This window comes from Lissotriton vulgaris, chromosome 6, assembly GCF_964263255.1.
Source record: "Lissotriton vulgaris chromosome 6, aLisVul1.2, whole genome shotgun sequence".
NCBI lineage: Eukaryota > Metazoa > Chordata > Amphibia > Caudata > Salamandridae > Lissotriton > Lissotriton vulgaris.
The window spans coordinates 1,764,538,736-1,764,565,772 of NC_141694.1; the positions used below are offsets into that span (position 1 = coordinate 1,764,538,736).

Below are 27,037 nucleotides of genomic sequence, written 5' to 3' on the forward strand. Positions count from 1 at the left end.
TTTTATACAGTGGGATTAAGACTGAAAGACCCTGATTACGAGTGTCCGAATGTAAGAATTGATCAGGTGCAATATCATCTCCTACCACACATTTAGCCCTTCAGAATGGGATGGAAGCAGGTTCTAGTGCTTTCTGCACCAAGATTCACACGTGATGTTATTTGCAGAACATTTTCCTTTGGTGTGTATTTCAAGTTTGACCTCCTGATATGTCTCTGGAGAAAAGGTAGATATGGGAACTTTATTGTGCCCACTATTTACTATAGGCAGTAAACTCCTCCTGACTAATATTTCTGAGCACTCTGCTAACAAGAGAATATACCAGGCCATAGACAAGCCAGAGATGCGGTAATCCTCAAAGCACATTGAGGAAAGACTCAAGAATTTAAATACTGTGTATAAAAATGAGAGGATTGGGTCTGGAAATTGCTGAAAGAGGCGTTACAAGTTCCAAAGTGAATAAACACACTATAAGAAGAAGGTCATTTTCAACAGAAAAATATTGCTAGAGCAATAAGAGTTTGGAATGATGTGAGGTAGCACAGGAGTAAAATATTTGATAGTAAGTGTAGGAGAGTAGGGTCTGCAATCCTATGATCACCCAGATTTTTTGCTTTTGTTTCACTGGTTTACGACTTTCTCTGGCTGTGGGCCTGCCAATCAGACCCACAGCCTGGCTGTTCTCTCTCTAAATTACAACGTGTACCCTAGGTGCATTTTACCAATTGGTACTGGGCCACCTTGTCAGACCCTGTAACTCAGGGCATAGGTGTACCCAGGGCCTACCAGGGGCTGAAACATGTATTATGCCACCCCTGGCTGGCCTCCTAAAATTGACACAACTGGCTGCATGACAGCTGGGGCAAAGTTGTGTAATCACCCTTTGCTGTAGATATAGTATACCTATATCTAACCCTAAAAATGGACACACAGATTCCTATCAGTCACTCCTATGGCAGGCCTTGACAATCCTGAAGGCAGAGTGCTTGGAATCGTGTGAGATGGTGCTCTGGCATGAGCTGAGCCTGTCTGCAGCTTGCGGAACCAAGTCCTAATAGCTGTTCCATGATAACGCATACCATATACTCTTAAGTGCATTATAATCCTCGCGGTTAAATGCTAACTTTGGTATTGCTTTATCAAAACATGTCGAGTAAGGTGTCATACGAATTGGAATACTAACCCCTCGCCAATTCTGGCGACGGGGTTAGCATTCCACCCTTTTAGAGGGACACGACATGTATGTAACTGTGAACCCCGGTTAAAGTTAAACGAAGCCTCAGCTCCACAAAATGGATGCTGCCACCACAGACACGAGTCTGACCCCCTGCAGCTGGGAGTCCTTCCAGCGAGGGAAGCCTGGACAAAGGGTTTCCTGTCAAGGGCGGTGCTAGCACCGTCCCAGACAGGGTTTTGTGTATCCTGGGTAGGCAGGGCTTTACAGGAAGGTGACTGCTGAGTGGCACCCCGGTTCTCACTACGCATAGGCCGGTCAGAACCAGTTCCAGGGGCACACCAGCCCCTGGCCTGGGGGAAGTCCGGCATGGGAGAGGGGTGTAACCACCCCCCTCCTAGTCCCACCCATAGGCAGGACCTAGTCACCGGGTCAGCCCCCTTTCTTAGTATAAAGATAGGAGCGGGCCCCCTGTTCAAATTAGATCATCTTTGGAATCCAGAGACGACTTTCTGCGAAAGGACATCAAGATTTCTTCTTCAAGATTCTCCCTTGTGACTAAGGAGAAGTCACCCTGCATCCGCAGGCACCATCTTAAGAACACTGCGGTCTGCTGCAAGTCCTTCCTCAGGAATCCGACAACACAGCTCGACGAGACCCGGCTTCCCTGGCACCTCTGACCTCTACAGCCAAGCTGAGAACCGTGAGTGCGACGAGACCTCGAGGGACCGACGATCGCCAAGACTGCACGACTTCTTCACAACAAGCCCGCCGAGTGTCCCTCTGGTGAGTGCTTTAGGGTCCGAGAAGCCCCGACCCTGAGCAGCTCCAGCACCGAAGTTCAGCCTCCCAGCATCTCCACGATCTGCGTGGGGCCCTTCTGCTTTTTGCTGCTCACCGCGTTGTTTGGCTTCCAACCCCGCTGGCTTGTGGCCTTCTGAACGACGCCCGACGACATCACTGCTGCTGGTCTGGTTGCTCCAGACTGGCCCTTGCTCCCTTCCAAGAGAGGAGCACCCCGGATCCTCCTGGTCCACTCCAGACGCCATTTTGAGTCCACCGCGTGGGCTTGAATTTGCCAAGGCTTTGTTGCCCAATCCTGGGTCCAGCGACGCCGACAGCTTCATCCATCGTGGGACAGCTCGCTCCTCCATCCTGGTCGCCGACAACGCCTCCTAGTCCGTGAGATCTGCAGAGCACAGCGTCGCCCACTCACCTAGTCGAGGTGACTACCATCCGGTGCCCTCCTGGTGCCACCTGACTACTGGCTAGTAGTCACGAACTTGGTCCCCTCTACTTTCAGGTGTCATCCATCTTCAAGATCCAGGCTTGGATCACTTCGACCTCTCTTCACTGGTCGCCTGCCAGCATCTTTCTTCCAGGCTCCTGGTCCGTCTACGAGGATTCCCGACGTCTTTTGAGACCTATGCAGCTGCAGCCCCTGGGCTAAGTAACTTCGGCATTTCGGTGCCCCAGCATAGCCTCACTATCCAAGGGTCAGAATCCACTTTCGTTTTCCTCCTACCAGGTCGGGTTCGCCCGAGAACACTAACTTTGTGAAATCTAGCTACCATAGACTTTGTCCCGCATCACGCGTGAGAGTGCACACTCTGCACCCGAGTCCCCTGGGTCTCCTAGAAGTAATCTAACGATTCTATAGTCAAGTCCTAGCGATTCCAAAGCCTATTAGTACTGTACTTACCTGCTAGTAATTTCGCATTCCACTTTCAGAGTATATGGTTTTCCGTGCCCCTCGGGCATTTGTATATACTGTGCTAACTTAAGTATTTTCGTAAGAGTTTTGTGTTGTGCTTAGTACCCTGTCCTCATAAAGAGTACAGGGCTGTTGTGATTTTAATAAATACACTGTTTATTTTCATAACACTTGTGTGGTGTCCTTTCACTTGGTGTTCAAGGGGTATATGTGTGGTATAACAGCTGGCTTAACACGCCCTCTCGAGTCTTTAGCCTTAGACTGCTCGTATCCACGCTACTAGGATAGCTGGTCTATAAGGTTGACTTACAACCAATCATCAATAAGGGTTGTTGGACTGATACATAGTGTTCACTAGAATAGTGAGCACTGCATATCAGGCCACCTTCTCACAGTAAGCACATGGAGCAGGCTTTGAGGTGTAATATCTGTGGTGGTTAGGACAAAGGTGAATATGGTGTAAATTGGTGGCGCCAAGAGCAATTGGGAAATGGTCATAGTGGATGATCAGTTATTTCTCTGCTGTCGTATTGTGTGTTCTAAGACTGAACCATACAGCTGTGGATTGTTCTAGGGAGTAATGCAGAGTGCAGCAACGTATGCAGGTTCTGCCAAAATGCTTGTATTTATCAGAGTGAAAACGAATGACAATAGAACCAGAGACAGAACAGAACCGTGCCAGTAAACAAGAAAAAAATGTTGCTGCATGTTGAAACCACAAACTGTGTTGCTGAATGGATATAAAGCAAACCTAGTGCAGTGAAATAAAATACCCCTACAGAAACATGAATGTAAACATGTCTAAATTGGCCCCATAACCACACAGGCTCTAGTGGCCTTCACAGGGTAGCACTTGCAACACATGATGCACTTGTTCTGATGGATACTACCTGCAGATTCCTCACCTGTTGAATATTCCCCAGTGCCAAACTAGAATCAGAAAAATTGCAAGAGCTGTCCTATGCCAGTAGTTGACATTCCACTCCGTCTCAGTGTCTGTTAACATGGTAGCATTACATCTGCAAGCCCATATAGCGCCACCATGGTGCTGTCGTCATTTCCTTTTGTTCTGTAGCCCTGGATGCTGATCCAGAGCGCTATTCTGTGGAACATTTTCTACAAATAAGTTTTTGCAGTGCTGGGCAGATGTCTCCACCTAAAAGGTCAAGCTTCAAACTCTGTCATTCTGGCCATGGATCCTCACAAGGCCTGTCTGTGGTGCTTGGGCTTCAGCATTGTCTGACTAGGCAAAACTCTCTATGGTGTGTGCGACGAGTGCTGGACTTTGTGTCCCTCGCGCTCCAGGTCTCATTCACAGTCCATGCCTTCCCCTTCTCAATCATTGAAGGAGAACAAGAGGAAGCACAAGCAGCGACACCCTGACATTGTTCTCACTTCAGAGATAGGTCTCTGCCTCGCTCCTCACCTCAATTGGCCAAGTCTTCCCCCGAGACAGTGTTGGTTGAAGTCACATCTGCATGGGAACTTGCTTCAGCACTAACATGTGCTCCTCCTCTGGTGCCGGCCTTTCCTCGTTATACCAGATGTTCCTGATGCTGGTGTTGCCACCTTGTAGGTAGTAGCGTTTACCCAAGCTAGTGCAGCTCTTTTGTAGTGCCCTGGTGCACAATTGAGGCCCATGGATCCTGCCATGACTATTACGGCCGATGAGTTCTTCCTTCAGTGCCAGTCAACCGATGATGTCCTCTTCAGACAGTGTATCGGCCCAATCAGTGCCACATCAGTGTCCAAGCACCTCTATGACGACGGCTTTGGAGCCCTCCCAAAAGCCATTGTCAGGAGCTTGGGCTGGGGTGGAAGGCAGGGCCTGGAGCCTCCTGAAATCTTTCCTGGCTGACAGAATCCAAACAGTTTTCACTTTATTTAAACCCATGCTGGCGCGCCGAAGGCAAGCCCGTCTGCGCCCAGATCGGGGCTCAGGGCCAGTCCCCCTTGTCCTGTCTTGCCAGATGTCTTAACATATTCCTCCAACTTGCTCAGAAGTTTGGACCCAGAGGATGGGAAGGCACGCTGCCCCTGGTTTATGCCCAGTATCAGGCCGGGAGAGTTAGCTGCGGCGTGCTCTCATTGCCACCGTTCCCTCCCATACATTCTGGCTTATCCCAGCAATTTTCCTCTTAAGGAGGTGGGGGGGGGGCATAGAAGCTAGGTGCAGCTGCTCATCCTAAGTGCTTACTGTTAAATGCCAGCTCACTGGTAAAATACAGCCTGGAATGTAGCCTGTTCATTGAAGAACACCAGATCATGATAGGCTTTGTCCCGACTTGGGGCGGGACAAATCTAAGCCTTTTGCCCTCCCATGCGGGCTGCCTCAGGGGGTCCTCCCTGAGCCCCACACTTTTTAATATTTATGTCAGCCCACTGGCGGCATTGATAAGATCATTCGGTCTGCAAATTACATCCTATGCAGATGACACACAAATTGTGTTGTCCATACAGCGAGGGACCCAAGATGGTATGGCCTCGAGAAGTCATTACTGTCTGAAAGACATCTCTGGCTGGATGGCCTCCAATTGCCTAAAATTGAATGCAGGCAAGACTGAGGTCATTATATTTGGGAACACTCCCAATATCTGGACACCTGACATGTAGCCTGAAGTTATGGGTAAGTTACCAGGTCCCTCAGGTAAATCTAAAAATCTGGATGTGATCATGGATCAGAAACTTGATTTTGGGGACCAGGTTAGCGGAGTTGTATCTCCCTGCTTCTATATCCTTAGTATATTGAGAAAAATCTAAATTTTCCTTCCAGCCGATGGCTTCAGGACAGCAGTCTCAGCCCTCATTTTGTCGCGCCTGGATTACTGCAACAGTCTGTACTTGAATTTGAAAAAACACCATCTGTACAGACTACAGCTAGTACAAAATGCAGCGGCAAGACTGCTAACAGGCATACCAGGGTTTGCCTCTGCTCGAGATGGACTCCAGCAACTGCACTGGTTTCCAGTAACATGACAAGCACAATTCAAAGCACTGTGCCCAGAGTTTCTGAGCAGATGCTTTGAATGGTATGTTCCGGGTAGAGCGTTGCGCTCCACCGAAGGCAGATTAGTAGCTGTGCCCCCGAATAAAAAAGGCTAGTTGGGGAAGCAACAGCTTTTCCTATTGTGCGGCGAAAGCCTGGAACAGCTTGCTGATGCATCTCAGGAATGCCTTGGAGCTTCTTTCTTTTAGAAAGAGGCTGATGACATGGTTATTCAGGGTATAGGCACCCCTTTGTTTCCTGTGAGTCAGAGTGTAGCGCCAGGACACCCTTGGGTAGGAGTGCGCTTTATAAGCTCCTATAACATAACATATGTATTGAAGATGTGGGAGGATTAAGAGGAAGGCGAGTGAGGGGTAAGATCAAGGAGTGCCATGAAAAGAAAAACAAACAAAAAACAGGCAAGGGCACCACCAGCCTTCAAGAAAAACTGTGAAAAAACCTTTTAATTCATGCTTAAGTTATGTGGAGAATACTGCAGGAAGCACCTGGGCCCCTCTGGAGGTCGGCGCCCTGGGTGGGGGCCCAGCTCACACATTCTACGGCCCGGCCAGAGACAGTACTGCATTCACGGGCACAACTCTCACCCTGCACTTGTACAAACACAGCTTCTGCAGTGCACACACAGGCATGCCACTCACCCTTTGCTCATACAAGCACACCTCTCATTCTGCACTCTGACACCTCTTACTCCCCTCTCTCTGCAATTACACACTGGTCATCTGGCACTCACTCCCACCGCTCTCTTTACACTCACTCTGCTCACCCTGCACTCTCGCAGCTCACACTCCACACCACTCGTCCTCCACCCACACTGTTCACCTTGTGCACACCCTGCACTCATACTGGTGACACACCCTGCTCTCACACGACTCACCCTACACCTACACTGTTCATCCTGTATGTACACATCGCTCACACTTGCATCTCTTAATAATTAGAAAACTTGCGCTTACTGGTAATTGTGCAACATATTTTGTGTTTATAGTGTGAAGCCCTCAAATACACAATATTTTTTTCCTTAGAGGGATTTTTCCTAGGACAGATCTTTATGTGTGCTCATAGTGTTGGTAAAATTTGAGCCGCTACTCCTTACACTAACTGGGGGGGGGTGGAACTTCTTAGCTGATGCAATCTGTGTTGTTCCTGAGCTTGGCAAGTTTCATTCATCAGCTGTATGTAGCAAACGCAGTTTTCTTTCTTGACAACTGCATCAATAATATTGACTTCATTTTAGGTAGAGTTTCATTCTGCAGTTTTGCCTTTTCTAATTAGGACTAAAGACAGTAAACTGGTGGGCAGGTAACAGGATCCTGCGAGTCCGTGTGGAGGACTAACCTTACATTGCCCATATTTGGGCACACCGATTACTCAGACAGACATGGTGTGTATCTATTGAATACACAGCCACACCTGGGACCTTTCATGGCACTATTAACAGATGATTAATTTGTTGATTGTTACCCAGCTCATTAGTCGCTGCCTTTGAAACAATTTTACTAGAAATTAGATTTACAACCAAGGTACAATCTAGCGATAGACCCGTCAAGAGGGCCAGGGGAAGACCTCATAAGTGACTGTAATGTTAATGTGGAACAACAGGTTAAATTTGTTATGTTCTTGTATCAACAGGATACAATTGACGCTGGTATCCTCGGTGTCTTAGTGTACAATATTGTTCATATGATAAAGCTCCATCATGTCCACCTATGTATGTTCTCTGACAAGATAAAATATGTTTAAATGTTTTTTTAATAGATTTACAGTGTGATTGCTTTCCCATGCGATGGCACCAACCATGTGCCGAAAGAGTCTTGCAGTAGGTGGCGATTTAGGTGATCGCTATGTTCAACTTCAGCACGTGGTCTTTTTTCGATAATACAAAGCGCGCCCATCAAACACCCACTGATCGCGATTGTGCATTGATGGTGTGGCATTCACCCGTGCAAAGCAATAGATAGCGACCCACAAAGGACTGTAATGGGTGAAGGTAAGCAGAGCTTTAAGAGAGACCAAACAGGAACGAATTCCATATTTTTTTAACCCTTTATCACATTTACTGTTCTTTTCAACTATTCTGACAGATATGCTCACACTAACATAAATCTGTTTTTACATGTCTTTGTTCTCCTAGCCAACTTCAATGAGAGCGATACGCGCCAGATATGATCCCTTCCTCCAGACGAGGCATCGAGTAGAGCAGGTAAATTAAACCATCATCAGGTTTTTAATTATTTTTGTATTAATATGAGGGTTTTGTATAGACTTTTCTAGAGCAATGAGGGCAGGGAACACTTCAGATTTAACATACAGGTGATACCCTCACACCATGAACATAACTTTGAGATGAAAGGAGGGATAAAGGTGGGGCGAGTAAGATAGTTAATTGCGGATGACGATATTGACTTGGTGCTTTTTCAGTGTCTATGGAGGATGTCAAAGTTTGTGCCTATGAAATGTCTTCACATAGATGAATCTAGGTTCACAGTGCAAGACAAAATAATGCTTGATTCAATGTTTTAGATATTGTTTTAAACCTAAAAGCAGATCTTTTGCAAGCATTAGATGCAAGTTAAGGAAACTGTTCAAATTAGCAGAAGCCAGTTTCTTGGCTATCACAGGATTTATTTTACATTCAACTCTCTCCCATCATCAACTCAAGGGTGGACTCCACAAACGAGTGGTAGGGGTGGATCCCATGAGTCAGGTTAGAAAAAAGTAAGGCCACTTGACACTCTGCTTGCCCCTGAAGTGCATCACAGTGTCCCTTTCCTTATGTCCTCTTTTAGTCCTTTGTCGTTGATGCTTACAAATTAGATGATGTGAAGTTGTGCTGTAGTACATTTTAAGTAACTGGGTTTTTGAGGCAGAAACAACCAAGCACCAGAAGGGAAGCAGAATTGAATACACTTAAACTCCTCCGTTTAGTCTTCATATGACTCAGCTAGGATGATGGCAGGGGACATTTGCAACATCTGAGAGACCTGCATTCCCAAATAGGCTGCCATTTTTAAGTCCATCCAGAATAGGCAGTACAGATTAGGCAGATTCATGAGGTGGAGCGTACTTCTGAATCAACCATTGATCACAATGCTCTTGTGACCATGTACACTAAGCTTGGAGAGTTTCTGGAAGGGGTGGACCAGGAAGTTAAGTTTCTCTGCAAATATTCTGTGGCTAGGAGGCAGAAGGCCATGTGAGGACATTGGATAACATGATGCTCGCAGTTTAGGCCGCTGGAGACTTGATAGTTATAGAAACCTCAAATAATTGCCAGATATAGGATTTCCCTGCCATACCATCCCGTTTCAGGGAATATAAGGACTGATACACCTCCCAAATGTCCTTCTCTAAAATAGGATTGACAGATTATTTTGTTAAACTCACCCTTACTTAGCTTGAGAACATTGACAGAGAGATTTTAATGCAGCTTCTCTTAGTGACCCATCTCTGGTAGATTAATTATGTACAGTCTGCATACATTCTTTGTGCCGGTAGACGAGGTCCAACCTGAGATTCGGGGAGCTTTAGCCTTCGTAGATACACAAAAAGCCTTTTATTTGGTAGAGTGGGAGTATGGATTAATACATCCTTATTGGAAACATTCCATATTACCTGTAGCACACATCAGGGATGCCCCTTTTCCCTGATTCTGTATGTTTTGCCTATGCAGTCCAGGAGCGGAGAATCATGTGCATAAAGTTATTTGGTTTATGGGTAAAAGAACGACAATTCCAAGCATTGACTTATGATATTCTGCTATTTTTACTTGATCCTAAGGATAATCTCTCTGTGGTGGGTTATTGGGCCTTATGATCAATTGGGAAAAATCCCTTATTTTCCTGCTGATTGAAATTACAAATCTCCAACTGCTGCATTCCTCCTTTCGGTCAACAGAGGGCATGGTCTGTATTTGGGCAGTAAGGTTAACCGGGACCCCCTGGTGGTGTTTAGAGAGAACAACAGAGCAGGAGCTGACTGAAGCACTCTCCCACTTTTCCTGTAGGTATTATGAAAAAGTGTATCCTTCCTAGCTTCCTATACCTCTAAAATTCCCTTTTCCCCCACTTAGGGTATTGCTAATAATCTGAGCACCTTATGGTTAGGCTGGCGTGGTTTGCAAGCAACCCAGGGTAAAATGGGAGGTTCACACCATTCCGTATGAGGCGGGAGGCTTTGCAGCTTTGACCTGGAACTATGTTTTTATGCAGCACTTTGCAGTTTGTACACATTTGGCAGGCTCCATGGCTCCCACAATTTCCTGCCTTTTGCAATTAGAAGAGGGAAGCCCTCGCCCTGCTTGATGGCGATGGAAGTGCTGCTTCTGGCTGGCATGGTACTTGGGCAAGTGGACTCACTAAAATGTTCAGGCCATGTGTGACTATGCATAGCTGGTAGACAGGGGCTCCCATGTACCTACACTCCCTGCATATCCATCCATGACAACTCCTACGTCCCCCGTATTTAAGGAACCAAAAGGAAAACAGCATGCTTGTGTGGGGGGTAACTTGCTTGGGAGACATTTTTTTAAAAAATGTTACCCGTGGTAACCTGGAACAGTTATAGGGTGATGCACCACTTAGATGTGTTCCTGCACTACAGGCTTGGTGTTATACTGCGGGCTCGTTTACCACAGTTCTTGACTGACCGTCCCGTCCCCCCCTCCAACCCCCCCCTTTCGCAGGTATTTATCTACCTGCTCAAGAATGCTCACTCTTGATATATTGTTATCAGGCGGATATAGAGTGCGGACGTTTCGGCCAGAACTGAAAGCCTTTTGTTATATCCAGATGAGAGTTGGGCACTTGAAAATTAAGCAAAGACTTGTTCATTTTAAATTGATTCAGCATAATCTTTACACGCCAGGGACATTGCATGTGTTTAATCAGCTGCCATATATGGCAGACTTTATACTTTTAACCCGTAAAGGTCTGGGAATAGTAGCGTTCTGGAGGAACATGTTTGCCAACCTATTCATAATGACGGAACACAAACTTGAACCATCTCCACTGACTGCTCTTCTGGGTTGTGTTAGGAAAGGCCCGATATCTGTGAGACCGTGTGGTGGTTTTGGCCCTTTTATTAGCCAAGCAATATGGCGACAATGTACTGGGTTAGGATTCCTTCTCCTAAAATTGCTACATGGCTTAGGGGCTTGATTTCTGTAGAGAGGAGGTTCCTGTAAATACTGAACACTCAACGCGGCTTCATTGCGTCTTTTTGACATTTGGAACGCTCTGAGGCAATACTCACAAATACAGGGGTATGATTTTTGACTTAGAAATACCAGGTAGTGAAATATAGAACAGATCAGCTAGATGCTTATGCAGGACGGCTAAGGGAGGTGGTGTATTTTGGTCAACATGCGAGTATAATGTTGTTGATCCCCTGGATACGGTTTCTCCTCAGAGATTGGCTGCTGGTTTTGGGAATCCAATTTGTTTGTACATAAGAGGTTTAAGCAAGCTTTCCATTTAGAGTTTTCCTCTTCGTCTGTCTGTGACTTGAAAAATAGAAGACCTGATTCAGGGCATGGCAGGATTTGAGTATCCTCCCTTAAAGCAAAGGATTCACCAGCAGCGGCATAACAGGTGTATTTGGCGTATGGCAGGTGGCAGGCATCCCACTGACAGCAACCTCTCACTCTGCCATCGGGTTTGCATAGGTGCAGAGGTAATTCCACCAGGAACAGCAGCAGATCAGTTACCTGATCTAAAATGCTGGATTTGCCAACATGTCTGCAGAGGTAAATCCCTGAAAGACCATCGTAGAGAGGGTGGGAAACTTTCACGTTAAGGTAGGATACGGGTTGCAGATATGCAGGAAAATACCCTACCCGTCTATGAGCTTATTATTGAAACTGTTTATGTAGGTAAATTTTTTGTTACCCAGATTTTATGTCAGAAATTCTGCTGTATGAAATGTTACGTAAAAAGTGTCTTCAACCTAAGAACTCTGCCACTTTGATGGATACATTTCTGCTTTGTCGATGTTTCTCCACTGCCTTAGAAGAGTAGGGAAATCTGTCGTAATCGTGGATTTAAAGTCCGCTGGGTCTCCCTCATAAGGTCTTCATTGGTTATTGGAATATTGGCAAACAGTTTATCTCTAGCAGTGTGCTTTCAATACTTGGTGGGGAGGGGACTGTGGTCCGTGTTCTGAATTGAAAAACTCCTGCAGCAGGTAAGTGGATCTTTATATTGTGTGCATTGCCATAGTTAGCAAGGGTAATGCAAACATTTTAAACTTTCTTCCACGGTGGATCACCAAATTACCACAGAGTTTTTATTCAGGGGGGAGGACGAGTCTGTCACAAAGAATACCGTTACAAGTGATTGTGACCGAGCTCCCCTCAAATGCTTGTCGGGGAGAAAAAGCTTCATGTGAGTCCTACCCGATTGTTCCTTGATGTCATCTCAAGTTTCACTGTCTACTACCTTCTGCCTATAGAGGTCAACCCCTGCTGCACTGTCCCATAAAAAATCTGGCCTACTCAAGCAGGGTAATCATTCCGTGGCTCAGTCTATTTTGGAGTACTCTGGTAAAGGCCAAAGACCAATTCCTTCCATCATGAAATCATTCAAAAATCTATGTTCGAGGCATGTGGGCTGCTGAATTCATATATGTGCATAGATCGGCACCTAGTGTTGGGTCCTGATGATTGCACATTGTTGTCCTGGAAGAGTCTTCGAAGTATCACGAGATAGGTGGCTCCTCCCCTGAACTACAGTGCGCATGGGCATCCTCTCCATCCTCAGATTGTTTTTTTCCGCCATTGGGTTTGGATGTTACTATCTTAGCTCAAGTTAGGAAAACTTTCTACAAAGCCAAAATGCTTTCGATAGCGTCGGTATCGTTTTGTTCGGTATCGGTGCCTTTGCCTTGAGGACATCGAGGACTCAACTGATTTTTTCATTCCACGCTTACTCGATCTTAGATCTGCAATGGAAAGAAGTCCATTCAAGCGGTGTCCCCTTTGCAATGCAAGATACCCGCATATCGATGTCCACCCGGTGTGCAACAAGTGCTTGTCCCCAGACCATAACAAAGCTAACTGTATGGCCTGTGTACGGTTCAGGTCGAAGAAAACCCTCAAGATTCGACGCGCGGCTCGATTGGAGTCGAAGAAGTCAGCGCCTGTTCCCGTGAACATCTTCGGGACCGAAGACGAGGAGGTTGTTGATCTGGAGGGTCAGGAACACTGCCCCGATTCGGCTTCGGGCCATGACTCCGAGTATGACGCCGAAGACGAGGAGGTATAAGACGAAGACGAGAACGTCGTCGATCAGGTAGGAGACGACGTGGAGGCCCTTCAGGCCGTCGAAGATAGCTCTGGCGAAGGGCTAGGCCTACCCGGCCACACGGAGGCTGGAGATGGTGCACTCAATAAGGCTCAGGTCTTACCCAAGATCCACAATCCCGTTCTACAGCCCCGCATAAAGGCCCGGCTTCGAACATTTCTAAAGAGCCTGCGGTTTCGAAACCGCCATCGGTCAATACAGAGAAATCGAAACCGACAGCACCTTTGCAGAAACTGAAACCGAAAGTGCTTGTACCTCTCGTTGGCTCCACGGCCTCAAACCCCTCGGAGCCGAAGAAAAGTAAAATGGCCGTCGATGCCGGAAAACTCAAGAAGGTCGTCGAGCCAATGGTTGGGGCGCCGAAGACCAAGGTCAAGGCCGTCGACCCATAGAAGCCGTCGCCAAAGGGTGTTGAGTCGCACAAACGGCCCGAACCGAAAGACGGGAACGATCCTCGGTCGAAACCTACGGACAAGTCGAAGACTGGCTCCAAGGACCCTGTCGAGTCGACGAGACCCAGTCCGTTCATAGTCCATGAAGTGTCGGAGTCGATCCGACGCATCAAGGATAAGGCTACATCGGTCGGACCAAAGAAGGCCCCGACGCCGAAGCTGGTCGGACAAGTTCAGACTGCGTCGACACCTATCAAGTTTGGGTTACCACCCTCTGTGCGTCTGAAGATGTTCGAGTCGAAGAAATCTATCGGCGCCACTACACATGTGTTGACGGCAATGGAGGCTACGGATGAGCCTGGAGACCAAGAGCCAAGACAATTCATTGACTCGGAAACTGGGAGACTGTCCATCTACAAACGAAAGTTAATGCCAGAGACTCCCATGGAATCGCATAAGATTCCCTTAAAGAAAAAGAGACTTTCTACAACTTCTCCAGCTCTTGTGGAACCCCTCCATCACTATGGACAGGAACCTCAAAATGTTTCCCCAACATACTCCGATGTTGAGACAGGGGATAATGACAATGAGGATGACCTCTATCATGTGGACACTGATCCTGATGATCAAGACCAACAATGGACGGACCCTGCTGACTCAAGGGATCCGCAGACTGGCCCGGACACTAATGTGTACTGTGTGAAAACGTCTCCTACTGAGGACACAACTGCTTTTAACGCCCTTATTGAGAGGGCGGCCAGTAATCATGACGTCGAGCTACATGCTGACCCTGTGGACGAGGACTTTCTGGTTGACACTTTTTCAACTTCAGAAAGAGCAGTCAAAACCCTACCCATGCTCAAAGGGGTCCTCAAGCATGCTGCTGACATTTTTAAAGATACCACTAGGGCCAGGGTGTTGAACCCAAGGATTGAGAAGAAATATCGGCCGGCCCCTGTGGACCCTCCTTATATAAAGGGACAGTTGCCATTAGATTCATTGGATGTTTCTAATGCACGTAAGAGAGCAAACTCCCAGACTACAGGTGATGCTCCTCCTCCTGACAAAGAGTCGAAGGTTATGGAAACTTCAGGAAAGAGAGTAGCTGCGCAGGCGGCTAACATCTGGCGCATTGCCAACACTCAGGCACACTTGGCTAAATATGAACGGGCACATTATGATACCCTTGAGACACTCTTACAACACCTACCTGATCAGTACAAAGAGGGGGCTGAGCTACTCATCCAGGAGGGGAAACTCATAACCAATGCTTCTATCAAGTGCGCTCTAGACGCTCTAGACGCAGCTGACACTGCAGCCAGGGCCATCAACACTAGTGTTATGCTAAGACGACATGCCTGGTTGAGGATTTCAGGATTCAAACCTGAAATTCAAACTTCTATCCTCAATCAGCCAGCTAACCCAGACTTCTTATTCGGACCGGAGGTTGACACCACCCTTGAGAAACTTAAAAAGGACACAGAGATTGCAAAGTCACAGCAGTTTCGGGGTGGCTCCTTTCATCGCTCCAGTACTAGAGGCCCCTCAAGAGGCCAGTCAACGCAACAGACACAATACAATAAGGGAGGTACACAATCCACCTACAATAAGAACACCCGTGGTGAATATCGGGGAAACAACATCAAGGGCAGAGGCAGAGGAAACAACAGTTCCAGATCCTCTGCCAATACCAAACAGTGACGCCCTGTCACTGCCCCCCGACCATATAACACCTGTCGGGGGGGAGACTACAACAGTTCCTGCCGGTCTGAAAATCCATCACCACAGACAGGTGGGTGAGAGACATTGTACAGTACGGGTATTGTCTGGAATTAACGTCCACTCCACCCAACATCCCACCAAGACACCGTCCTATGTCCGCAGAGCACTTACACTTATTGCGGCAGGAGGTCATTAGCATGCTGCAAAAAGGGGCCTTAGAGCTCGTACCTGTAGAAGACCAAGGGTCAGGGGTGTACTCTCTCTACTTTCTAATACCCAAAAAGGACGGGTCGCTCAGACCTATACTGGACCTCAGGCCTCTAAACAGTTACATTCTGACAGAGCATTTTCATATGCTCACCTTGCAACAAGTTCTGCCGTTACTCAGTCAGGGAGACTTCCTCGCAACGCTGGATCTAAAAGATGCATATTTCCATATACCCATACACCCATCACACAGACAGTATCTCAGGTTCACTATTCAACATCAACATTATCAGTTCAAAGTCCTCCCTTTCGGAGTAACGACGGCACCCAGGGTGTTCACAAAGTGCCTGGCAACAGTGGCAGCACACCTCAGGAGACAGCACATACATGTCTACCCTTATCTGGACGACTGGCTTATTCAAGCAAAGTCGGCCCAGCAGTGTGCCAGCCACATGTCCCACACCATTCATCTTCTTCACAGTCTGGGATTCTCACTGAATTATCCAAAGTCACACCCTCAGCCCGCCCACGTGCGACGGTACCTGGGTGCGACAATAGACACTCTGGCAGCCAAAGCACAGCCAAATTCAGTGAGAATAAACAGCATGCAATTGCTGATACCGAAATTCAGACCTCAACGCTCGCTTCCAGCGAAAGTGTTCATGGAGTTGATGATGGCCTCCTGCTTTTTCATAGTCCCGCACGCGAGACTACATATGCGTCCGCTTCAGGAGTGCTTAGCACGTCAGTGGAATCAGGCTCAGGGACAGTTAAAGGACCTAGTGTTGGTGAGCGGTCGGGCATTCAACTCTCTGCATTGGTGGAACCCACGAAACCTTTGCAAGGGCCGACCGTTCCAAGAGCCTGTTCCGCAAATTGTACTGACGGCGGACGCGTCTCTCCAAGGATGGGGAGCTCATGTACTCCACTACACAGTGCAGGGACTGTGGACAGCACAGCAAAAGAAGATGCACATCAACCTTCTGGAACTGATGGCAATCTTCTTGGCGATGAAAGCTTTCAAGGTACACTTGTGCAACAAGGTCGTGTTGATCCGGACGGACAAAATGACTGCCATGTACTACATACAGAAGCAGGGGGGAACGCACTCTCCACAGTTGTCTCATCTGGCTCAGAGCATGTGGAAGTGGGCCATTCAGAGGAGCATCTTCCTCATGGCGGAACACCTCCCGGGCAAAGACAACCAGATGGCGGATCTGCTCAGCAGACACAGCCACCAGATGCACGAGTGGGAGATACATCCATCAGTACTCCAACCGTACTTCCAGAAGTGGAGTCATCCACAGATAGACCTGTTCAACACAAGGGAAAACGCAAAATGCCAACGCTTCGCAAGCAGGTTCCCACACCCGCAGTCGCAGGGCAATGCGATATGGATGAACTCGTCAGGCAAATTTGCGTACGCTTTTCCCCCAGCACCTTTGATACCGCTGGTGGCACGCAAACTACGGCAACACTCGACCCTCATCCTGGTTGCTCCAATGTGGGCACGCCAACCATGGTACACCACGTTTCTAGAACTATCCGTGGTACCGCTTCAACGGCTACGCCTCACACCCAGGCTTTTGACGCAGAGCCATGGAGACATTCAGCATCCAGATCCACAACAGCTCAACCTTGCGATCTGGCTCCTGAAGTCCTAGAATTTGGCTACCTCAACTTGCTGCCAGAATGTATGAATATCATCAAGGAGGCAAGACGGCCCACAACCACACAACCAGAGCATGCTATGCGGCTAAATGGAAAAGGTTTGTCATATATTGTACCAACAATGACATTAACCCACTGGATGCATCTATTCAAAACATCATCTGTTATTTGTTACATTTATACAGATGTAATCTAGCCTACAGTTCTATTCGTATACATTTATCCGTCATAGCGGCCTATCTTCAAAACAGGCAGCACCTCTCATTATTCAGTGTGCCTGCCATTAAGGCTTTTCTGGAAGGACTTAAAAGAGTGATCCCTCCCAGACACCCACCGTCACCAGTCTGGAACCTGAATGTGGTCCTCACCAGATTGATGGGACCACCTTTTGAACCTCTACACTCTTGTGAGATTCAATTTTTGACTTGGAAAGTTGCTTTCCTAGTGGCCATTACCTCACTGAGGAGAGTTAGTGAACTCCAGGCACTAACAATTCAAGAGCCATTCATCCAGGTCCACGCAAATAAGGTGGTATTAAGCACCAACCCTACTTTTATGCCTCAAGTGATTTCGCAGTTCCACATGAACCAGACCATAGAACTGCCAGTTTTCTTTCCTAATCCGGAAAATGTCGCGGAGAGATTCCTACACACGTTAATGTCAAAAGGGCTCTAATGTACTATATAGACAGAACAAAGGATTTCAGAAAAACAAAACAGCTTTTTGTTGCCTTTTCTCCACAACACAAAGGCAACCCCATTTCCAAAGCAGGGATAGCCCGGTGGATCGTTAAATGTATACAGATTTGCTATGCTAAGGCTAAACGCACACTTACCGTTCCACCACGCGCACACTCCACACGTAAGTTAGGAGCGTCCATGGCTTTCCTGGGGAATATTCCTTTAGAAGAGATATGTAAGGCAGCCACTTGGTCCACCACACATACATTTACGAAACACTACTGTGTAGATGTGCTTTCTAAACAGCAGGCAGCTGTAGGACAGGCTGTTCTGAAAACTCTTTTTCAGACTTCTGCAGCTGGCACGGGCAGCCGCAGCTAACAGGAGGGACTGCTATGTAATCTATGCACAGATATGAATTCAGCAGCCCACATGCCTCGAACCGAATTTGCTACTTACCAGTATGCATCTGTTCTTGGCATGTAGGGCTGCTGACATTCATATCGCCCACCCTCCTCCCCGGCGCCTGTAGCAGCTGTAGCATTCAGAATTACTATCTAGCATGGACATCATTCACTGTATTACACTCTCTGCCACAATGGCGAAAAACAATCTGAGGATGGAGAGGATGCCCATGCGCACTGTAGTCCAGGGGAGGAGCCACCTATCTCGTGATACTTCGAAGACTCTTCCAGGACAACAATGTGCAATCATATGGACCCAACACTAGGCGGCGATCTATGCACAGATATGAATGTCAGCAGCCCTACATGCCAAGAACAGATGCATACTGGTAAGTAGCATATTCGTTTTCCCCAAGAAGCAGTCACTACCTATGAGTGAGTTAGAGAAGCCTTTTGGCATGGATTTTAAGCTCCAAGCTGGCCTTTGATATAGACATCTGTTAATTGTTTGCATTTGATAAAGCTGCATTTAAGACTGCAATCCTTCAAAGCTGTAAGAGACCCAAACCTCTTTATGGGCCTCTGAGAGGCCATGCCTAGAAAATTAAAAGGACTATTAAGGTGCAAGGAAAATTCTGCATTCTGTTATTGTGCCCTTATTTATATATCTATCTATACTACTATTATAAAGATAGAGCTGAAACCTTTGAGGCGGGTAAGCTTAAGAAGTACAGCACCAATCACAACACCCAATACAGCATTGTAAAGGGGAGTTGCAGCAGATGGACATAGGCTATACAGCTGCCCACCATATACATTACAATGGTCAAAGAACCTTAGGGGTAAAGTAGTCCCTTGTGGGCGTTGGCGTGTCAAAGTACACTTCGCATTAATCCTTTGTGGGCGTGCAGCGTTGTCAGAGGGGCGTGGCCCAAATTTAAAAAAAAATGGCAGTGGAGTTCAGTAGCGTGGCTTTCACAAGCAATGTGCGCGACCATTCACGCTCCACCATGGCGTTGTGCTCAGTTCTCACACGACCATCTCCAAACACCAAGGTGCGCCGCATTCACGCCCATTGACATTCAGGCGGCATTACTCATATATAGTGCGGCGCGACCTTTGTGGGCGTCAGTGTTGACAGAGGGGACTGGACACAATTTTTTTTTAAAAAGGGGCACGGCTTTCACAAGCAATGTGCGCGTACATTCACGCTCCACCTTCGCATTCTGCTGACTTCTGAGATGGCCGTCTCCAAACACCAACGTGCGCCGCATTCACGGACTTTGCCATACTGCTTCGCAAATTTGTCAGAGGGGGCTGCCCAAAAAAAACCCATAAAGGGGCGCACAAGCGCGCTATTCACTCAGCGCGCCATTCACGCTACAACGGCTCCGGCGGAGACTCAAGCTAGGCAGCGTACCACACGATAAAAGCCACTTCACAATTGAAATTTAGTCCGGGGCTCAGGCGGGGCCTCAAAGCACTCAAACTACCAGCGTGAATCACACACACATTCATCCCCGGACAACGTCAGGACGGACTGCTAGTACATTTATAAAGCAAGGTCAAATTCCACCCAGGTTTGCAGGAGTTTTATGTAATTAAATAGAAAGTGTGACTAATAGCAGCTAAATGGTTGATCAGGGCATTTAAGACATTAAGGCCCTTCTTACAATCGGACTGGAATTCCATTTTTACTTTCAAACTTGTGTTTGTTCCCAAATTGAGATTACATGTTGCATTCAAATTTCTCATACACTTGGTTGTTTTGAGTTTGTTCCCAAATTGAGATTACATGTTGCATTCACATTTCTCATACACTTGGTTCTTGTCTATGCTTACATTTGGCTAGAAAAAAGAAATAGAGACATTTTTGTGGTGTAAAAACTAAAATATTCATAGGTTTGCAGTTCATATCAGTGGAAAACGTGTGTTACCACATTGTTCTCCACTTTGACCTTGGGAACTCAGAAAGGGGAGTAAATACTGCACTAGAAAAAATCTTCACCCCAGACATTGGACCATTTTTGGAAATTGTGGGTAGTCATCCGGATGTACCTGGTCTTGCGCAGTGCCCACCTCCTGGACATTGAATGTTGTCCCACATCTACTCTTTTTCATCTACCTGAGTTGATAGCACTATGGTAATGACTCCCGAATGCGTGGTGGATCTGGACTCCAAAGGGCTCCTATTCACATCCAGCCTTGTTGCAGGCAGCAAACATAGTTAGGAACAGGAGGACTGCAGCAAGGCTGCCCGTTAGTGGCACGGGCCAGGCTGCTGTTGGCATCTCCAGTCCTTGCGTCTCCTTTAAGCTGCTCCTGGGGGGCCTGTCCCAGGGTAGGACACTCCACATGCAACAAAGGTGAGCGGATTCTGAAGCCCATCACTACACATCAGCTGTGCTTGGCAGCTTGCATATCTGGATTTCACTGAACTGAAGCCCAGAACATTCTGTCCTCATCCACACACAGCCAGCAGTGCGGGCACATTACCAGCCCATCTCCTACAGGTTCCTAATTCACTTTAAACCCAACGAGTGCACTCTGTAACTAGTCCCTCCATGCCACTGATGGAGTTGGTAGTACTCCCTCTCTTCCTGGGCCCACCAGCGTTGGTACCTGCATGGAGGGCTAGAGGAAACATGTAAATGCACATTCCAATGCATGAGTATGTGACCGGGTATCTTGACACAATCTAATTTGTACCGGAGGGAAAAATATTCCTCCACTTTCTAATTAATGTAAGGCCGAGACAGTGTTTATAAAAAGCGAACATATATTAATTAGCAGAAATAAAAGAAAAACAAATGGAAAATAAAAGTGATTTTTTTGGGAGTGATCAAACTCTTTAAAGATCGTTACCTCAAAGTTACATATGTGATAGAGTGTAGATTCACTCTATTAGAAACTTATGAGGGAAATAACCAAATAAACGTGCAAGCAACGGAACGTGCTTTTTTAGGACCATAGGACCATACGAGCAGCACTATCCATGCCTACAAGCAGTCCAGTACCAGCTAAGTAACTAAATCACAAACCTCACATTACGCAACATCCCAACGTAAATGCAAGAAACTAAATGACCACCTTAAGACAACACATACACACACAGGAACACAGCACAATCAAATTGCAAACACCTGCAATCTCCAAAACAAATTCGCGTATTCATACAAAAGCCTTTGTCTGCACAAGTGGGCTATATGCTCTTCCCAAGTCCTATTTTCTCACTTCTGTATACACAGAAGAAGTTCTCAAAAAATGATTTACATGCTTTAGACTGGGTCATGCTTTCCACTTCTTTAATCGTAACATTGTTGTTCCTACTATGTTTGAAACCACTTTCGCTTAGACACACCTTGAATATCCTTGGTAATAGAACCAAAGCAGGCATCTTCACCTCCCTTACATGGGGTGACTGGGAGAACGACTCACCTATGGCAACAAAACGGTATTGCGCATTACCACACCATTTCTTTCACAGGATGCTGCTATTCAAAATAATCTTCACCACTGAATCCACAACTACATATATATTCACCCATAAAAATCCATCCAATCACTTTGGCGATGCCACTGTTACTGGCTCTCTCCTTTTCAGGGACGCAAAAGGTGGAAACACAATGGCTCCATTTGGCATTGTAGGAAATGCAAATCATTGTTTCCATTTTTCAACTCGTTCATTTTCTCCTAATCAAACCATACAACATTATCTCTATCATCTGTGAGGAATTCTCCTTCTGGAAGTCTGTCACCACCCGCTCCAATTTAATTTTGGACAGGTGGTTGTGGGGTGGAAGTGGCCCTAGTGCTTTGGTTGGGAGTAGGATGATGGTGGGCTGGAGTGCTTTGGTTGGGGGAGTGGTGCCAAATATCCTTAGTTTTATTAGGGCTCCAGGGCCCATCACATGTGGCACGGGTGGTGGGCCCAAATTCATTTCTTCTCGTAATGCCCCTCAGTACCTAAATATTATCTAAAGGGCCCACTGCAAGCCCATGGGCCCAATTTTTTTTTTTTAAATGTTGCCCCGCGGGTCCCATTGAATGCCTCACGGGCCCAAATGAAAACAATTGGGGTATGCTGATAAGTGTAGGTACTCTCCCGTTCAAATTAAAGAAGTGCAGGGTCCCTGTCCCTGTGAGAACCGGTCCATTTAAAGCACTGTCCTAGAACCATGTACCTCATCACCCCAGTCCCATTATGCGCCAGTCCCCCATGGGATGTAGGTGAACTCTCTTATCCTTAGATGCTTACTTAACCGCCTGGGCTCTTCCCACTCTGTGCCCCTCCAAACCACCATCCTCCCATGTGAATCAACCTATTTGGAGCCTACACAGCCCTCTCCTCCTAGAGAACAGCTGTACCAATAGTAGTCCATTCATATGTGTGTTGGCGACTGCAACAAGGGTGAAGGGGTGGTGGATAACCCCATGGCCTGTGGGCATTGATGTGCTGCCCATGTCTGGCATGTCCTGTATCCACCCTTCGAAGGGCCTTACACATTTTACCTTTCACCTCCACTGGCTTTCTGTGCCCCAACCAGCATGTAGATTTCATCTATAACCTGACCTGGATGCCCTACAGTAGCCAGTAAATATCAACCCCTCACTTCACCCCTACTTAAACTTTTAAGTGTCCTACATGCCAGTGTTGACAAACGTACCCTTTTCCTGGCCGCCAAATTGTCAAAAGTTCCTGTCAAGCAGTCCATATTCCCCCACTTCACACAAAGCATTGATTGGTTTTAATTACGTTTTTATATAATATTCAGAAGACCGTTATTTTTAAGCACTTGCTATTGCTTATTGTTGCCAGCATGCAAAACGTTGTTGGATCAAATTTAAGGGCAGGCATGTTATACAAAACCTAATGCGATTTTACAACTCTGCAAGTACTTAAATAAGATGCAGATATTTTGATTACCCTTTTGGAATGTGAATTTGTAGTCTCTGAAAGCAAACACCATAGACAAAAGCAATCCTGTTTTAGTAGCATGGATGTCTGCAGAATAGTTTTTGTCTCATCACTATATGGTATGTTTTTCACACTATGCAGAATTTAGTTAGTACGGTGGGGGTAAACAAGTTTAATAACTTATGTGTGGTTACACACACTGGTTACACTAGCCATATTCATTTTTTTGGACTAATTTATTGGTTAGAGGGATACGATTCTCTAGTTTCCATACACAGTAGTATATATTTTAAGTCTTTTTTAAGTTATAACCATGTTTACAGTTCTACTGTGACCTGTTGATGCTTCAGGGAAAGCTGTACGGTATTTGAAAAATGTCGAAATGTGTGTTTTGATGCATTTAATAGACTAGAACCTCTGAAGAGGACTTTTCTAGTCCTGTTCACAGCCGCCCATGGCTTCTTTAATATGATCTTGTTAGCATGTACATTGCCCTCAAGAAGCGACATGAAATAACGAAACATGTCGGCCACGCATGGTGTGCAGAAGAAAATAATTTCTTATTTTCTGTTACTGCCACTACAAGGTATTATGAGGAACTATTTCTTTAATTGTTAGAATTACTTTTCCACATGTAGCCACAAGATGGCAGAAAAGACATGCATGTTAATCTGCGAATGCTGCCAAGTTGCAGAATGAGTGCCACAAGTACACATACTGCACCGATTTGCACAAAGGTATACAAATACAAGCACTGGCGTTGCCAATAGGTCTCGCAGTAGGAAAGTTGGAGCTATTGGTTTTGTAAATGACAAAGCCCTTTATGTTTTTAAAATGAAAACAAAAATAAAAGGCATTGTTATTTGCAATTGTAATAGCTCCTACTTTCCTACTGCGAGACCTGTTGGCAACGCCAGTGCTTGTTTGCAAATGTTTCCATTTATTTCCTGTGCACATGTTTTGGGGTTAACAAGGCATTAACTTGTTTACGTTGTTTTAAGGAATGTTAGCTTTTGTTCTGTTTTAACTGTGATATTGTGCGCACGTTGTGCTGTGTTTTTGATCCTAAATCTGCAACCCAAATTGATTTCGGACATAAATGCAAACACTTGTTGTGAACTTTTCAGATTGCTGTTCGAGTTTGTGTGGATTTACCAGCCCTTTCAAAACAAAGCCTCCATTATATGGGATTACCAGCCCTTTCAAAACAAAGCCTCCATTATATGGGAATGATTATGCACTATGTTTTTATTTCTTATTTTGTCACCTTATTGCTAAAAGTTAGTGTTTGTAATTAATGTACTTATTTTTTACTCTAACCTGGCCCCTCATCCCCTCAGCAAGGCTTTCCTGTATTCACATACTTGTAATTTATATGCTTTTTAAAAATAATATTTTACATAGCGCAAACTATCCTCCAAGGTATTGGCGCACTTTACACGAGCACCATTTGCATTACACACAGCACATACACAAGCAAGGAGAATTGACAGTGATTTACCCAGATACAGAGGATGTTGAGCCTTCCGCTGATACTTAAACGGCTCTTACCCTTGCGGGACATTCTCTCCCCTTTTGATCAGCATTTAAGGCTAGGATGACCAGGTGTCCTGGTTTTTCACCAGCTGTCCCGGCAGATTTCAGGATATTTAGCTCATGTCCCAGTTTTCAGAGAGGGGCGACTGAAAACGGTGGGAGGTGCGTTTTTGTGTTTTACAAAGCAGGGATAGTTAGCAGTTGTTTCAAGAAAGCAATGTAATTAACAGGCAAGCTCCTGGGTTTCAAAACTGCCATTTATGTATGTTCTAGCTGCCTGTTCTGTAATTCTCTGCTGAGGAGCGCTGTCATTCTGGGCGCTCTCTTGAAGTAAAACTGCAGTCCTTCTTCTAATTTTGTGAAATGTCTCCGTTTTGGGGTTTAAAATTCTGGGCACACTAGTTAAGACTGCTGCCACTGCTTTGGAATGCACAATAATTATACGTTCCAAAGCAAAGCCGCGCCAGCCATCTTGTTTTCTAATGCTGCAGCTGAGTTCAATAGTATGGCGCATTGTGTTTGTGCACCAAAAGTATGCTTCCAGGGGATGAGACCAGCGTTGGATTGGTAACGGGGACATTCGGGCAATGCCTGAGGGGCTGGGGTTCGAGTTCCACCTGAGGGCTGCTTTTGAGCAGCCTGGGGGCCGATTTGGGCGGTGTCTCTGTTGTTCGACTATACCTCCCGCGGCACAGTGGGTGTCCAAGTAGCCTTTCTGGAGGGAGATGGGCACTCACTACCTCCCGTATAGCAGCAACAGGTAGAGGTGTCACCCCTTTTCTCTCGCTGGGCCTCCCATTAATGTAGGCATACTGAGCGGGGCACGGGGCCTGAGCAGAAGTGGCCTCACTTGTTTTCAGGTGTGTTTCACTAGTGTGAACTGATGCGTGCATATTTTTTTTCAACCCCCCCCCCCCCCCCCCCCCCCCTTTTGTGTAAAATTACGCTGAAGCAGTGATTTGAGAGAAGGCATTATGCAAATGTGGGCCGATTTTTTTTTTTTTTTTTTTTTTTTTTTTTTATGCGTGCCCGGGCCGATTTTTAATCCCAATCCAACCCTGGATGAGACTCACGGATATTAAACTTCGGTAGCACCTCAGTCATGCTTGTGTCTGATGGCTGTGCCTGTACGCGATAAACCAAAAACAGGTACTGGTGTGATTGTGCAGGCACCACCCCCGTCCCAAGCGTTGTTTGACACTACTAGGTGGGGCTACCCATTAGCCACCCCTACCCGATTGACAAGCCCAATAGGTCGCCCATAGGCGAGACCTATTGGCTTTGCCAATGCTTGTTGCGGAATAGGACTTGCTTGTTAGCAAACTTTTCCAGAACAGGAGAAAGAAAGGAGGAAAGGTGAGAAAGGAAGGAGGGAAAGTGAGGAAAGAGGAGTAAGACAAAAAAGGTGACAAAGGGTGAAAGTAGGGAGAAAAAGAACCTGGAAGAGGGAGATGAAGTAGGAAGTGAAGGGGTAACGAGAGAAGCTCATGAAAGGAATACAAACTCGGCAGCCTTTCTTTTCGACAGCGCAGGTGGTCGCCGCCTCAAAACTACTTCGGGGCCAAGGGCTTAATTGTTGTACAAAATAATTAAGCATCGGTATCTTCTTTCGTCGAACCTCGGTGCCATTCTTTAACCGACTCCCCTCCCCCCTACAGGCCGTGCCAGCCCCCACCCACCCAAGGAGTCGAGGAAAGTCGAAAAGAGAAAGCTCAGCGTCTGTCAACTTTTCAATCCGCGTCCCTTTATGCCGCAGAGGTTGCCAGCCGCGTGCTCGTCTGATTATCTGCTCACGAAGGAAAAGGGCGGTAATTGTTTTATTGAGTGGTCTTTTTTTGGGCCCTAATTGAGAGTTATTGGAGATTCCTATCGAGCGGCAGGCTGCGCGCTCGTCCTTTGAGGGTCCCGCGGTTGGGGGGGGGTCTCCTCGAGCACCCGCAGCGCGAGAATGCTGAAGTGACCCTTGATAACGGTGATTGCGAGATGGTAATCGCCGCGCCTTCTGTTGGGCTGTCAATGGGCGCCAACCCGGGCTGCGAGGAGCAGATACCGCCATCAGGGGGCAGCCTGATTGGGTTTATTCAAAATGCTGCTTTAATTGTAAAGGAGAGGTGCGGTTGGAGGTCTTTGTGAAAGGTCAGGGTGCTGACTGCAATGGACAGGGTCTTTCGGACCTCGACTGACTGACAGGTGATAGGCGCAACCAGGAAAGGGGCAGAGGGAAATAGAGGAAGCGAGAGAGGGGGACAGTCATAGGAGAGATGGGGCGAGGGAAAGGACCGGGTAGAGAAAAGGAGAAATGACGTGCAAGGAT

General features: G+C 46.6%; 1 protein-coding gene across 1 annotated transcript in view; it reads left to right on the forward strand.

Moving 5' to 3' along the window:
- Positions 1-27,037, forward strand: part of ELP3 (elongator acetyltransferase complex subunit 3) — an 805,914-nt gene that overhangs the window by 100,441 nt on the left and 678,436 nt on the right. Inside the window, exon 6 of the mRNA XM_086928018.1 lies at positions 8,027-8,095. Coding sequence (XP_086784144.1) covers positions 8,027-8,095 — 69 coding nt within the window. The remainder of the gene's footprint in view (positions 1-8,026; positions 8,096-27,037) is intronic.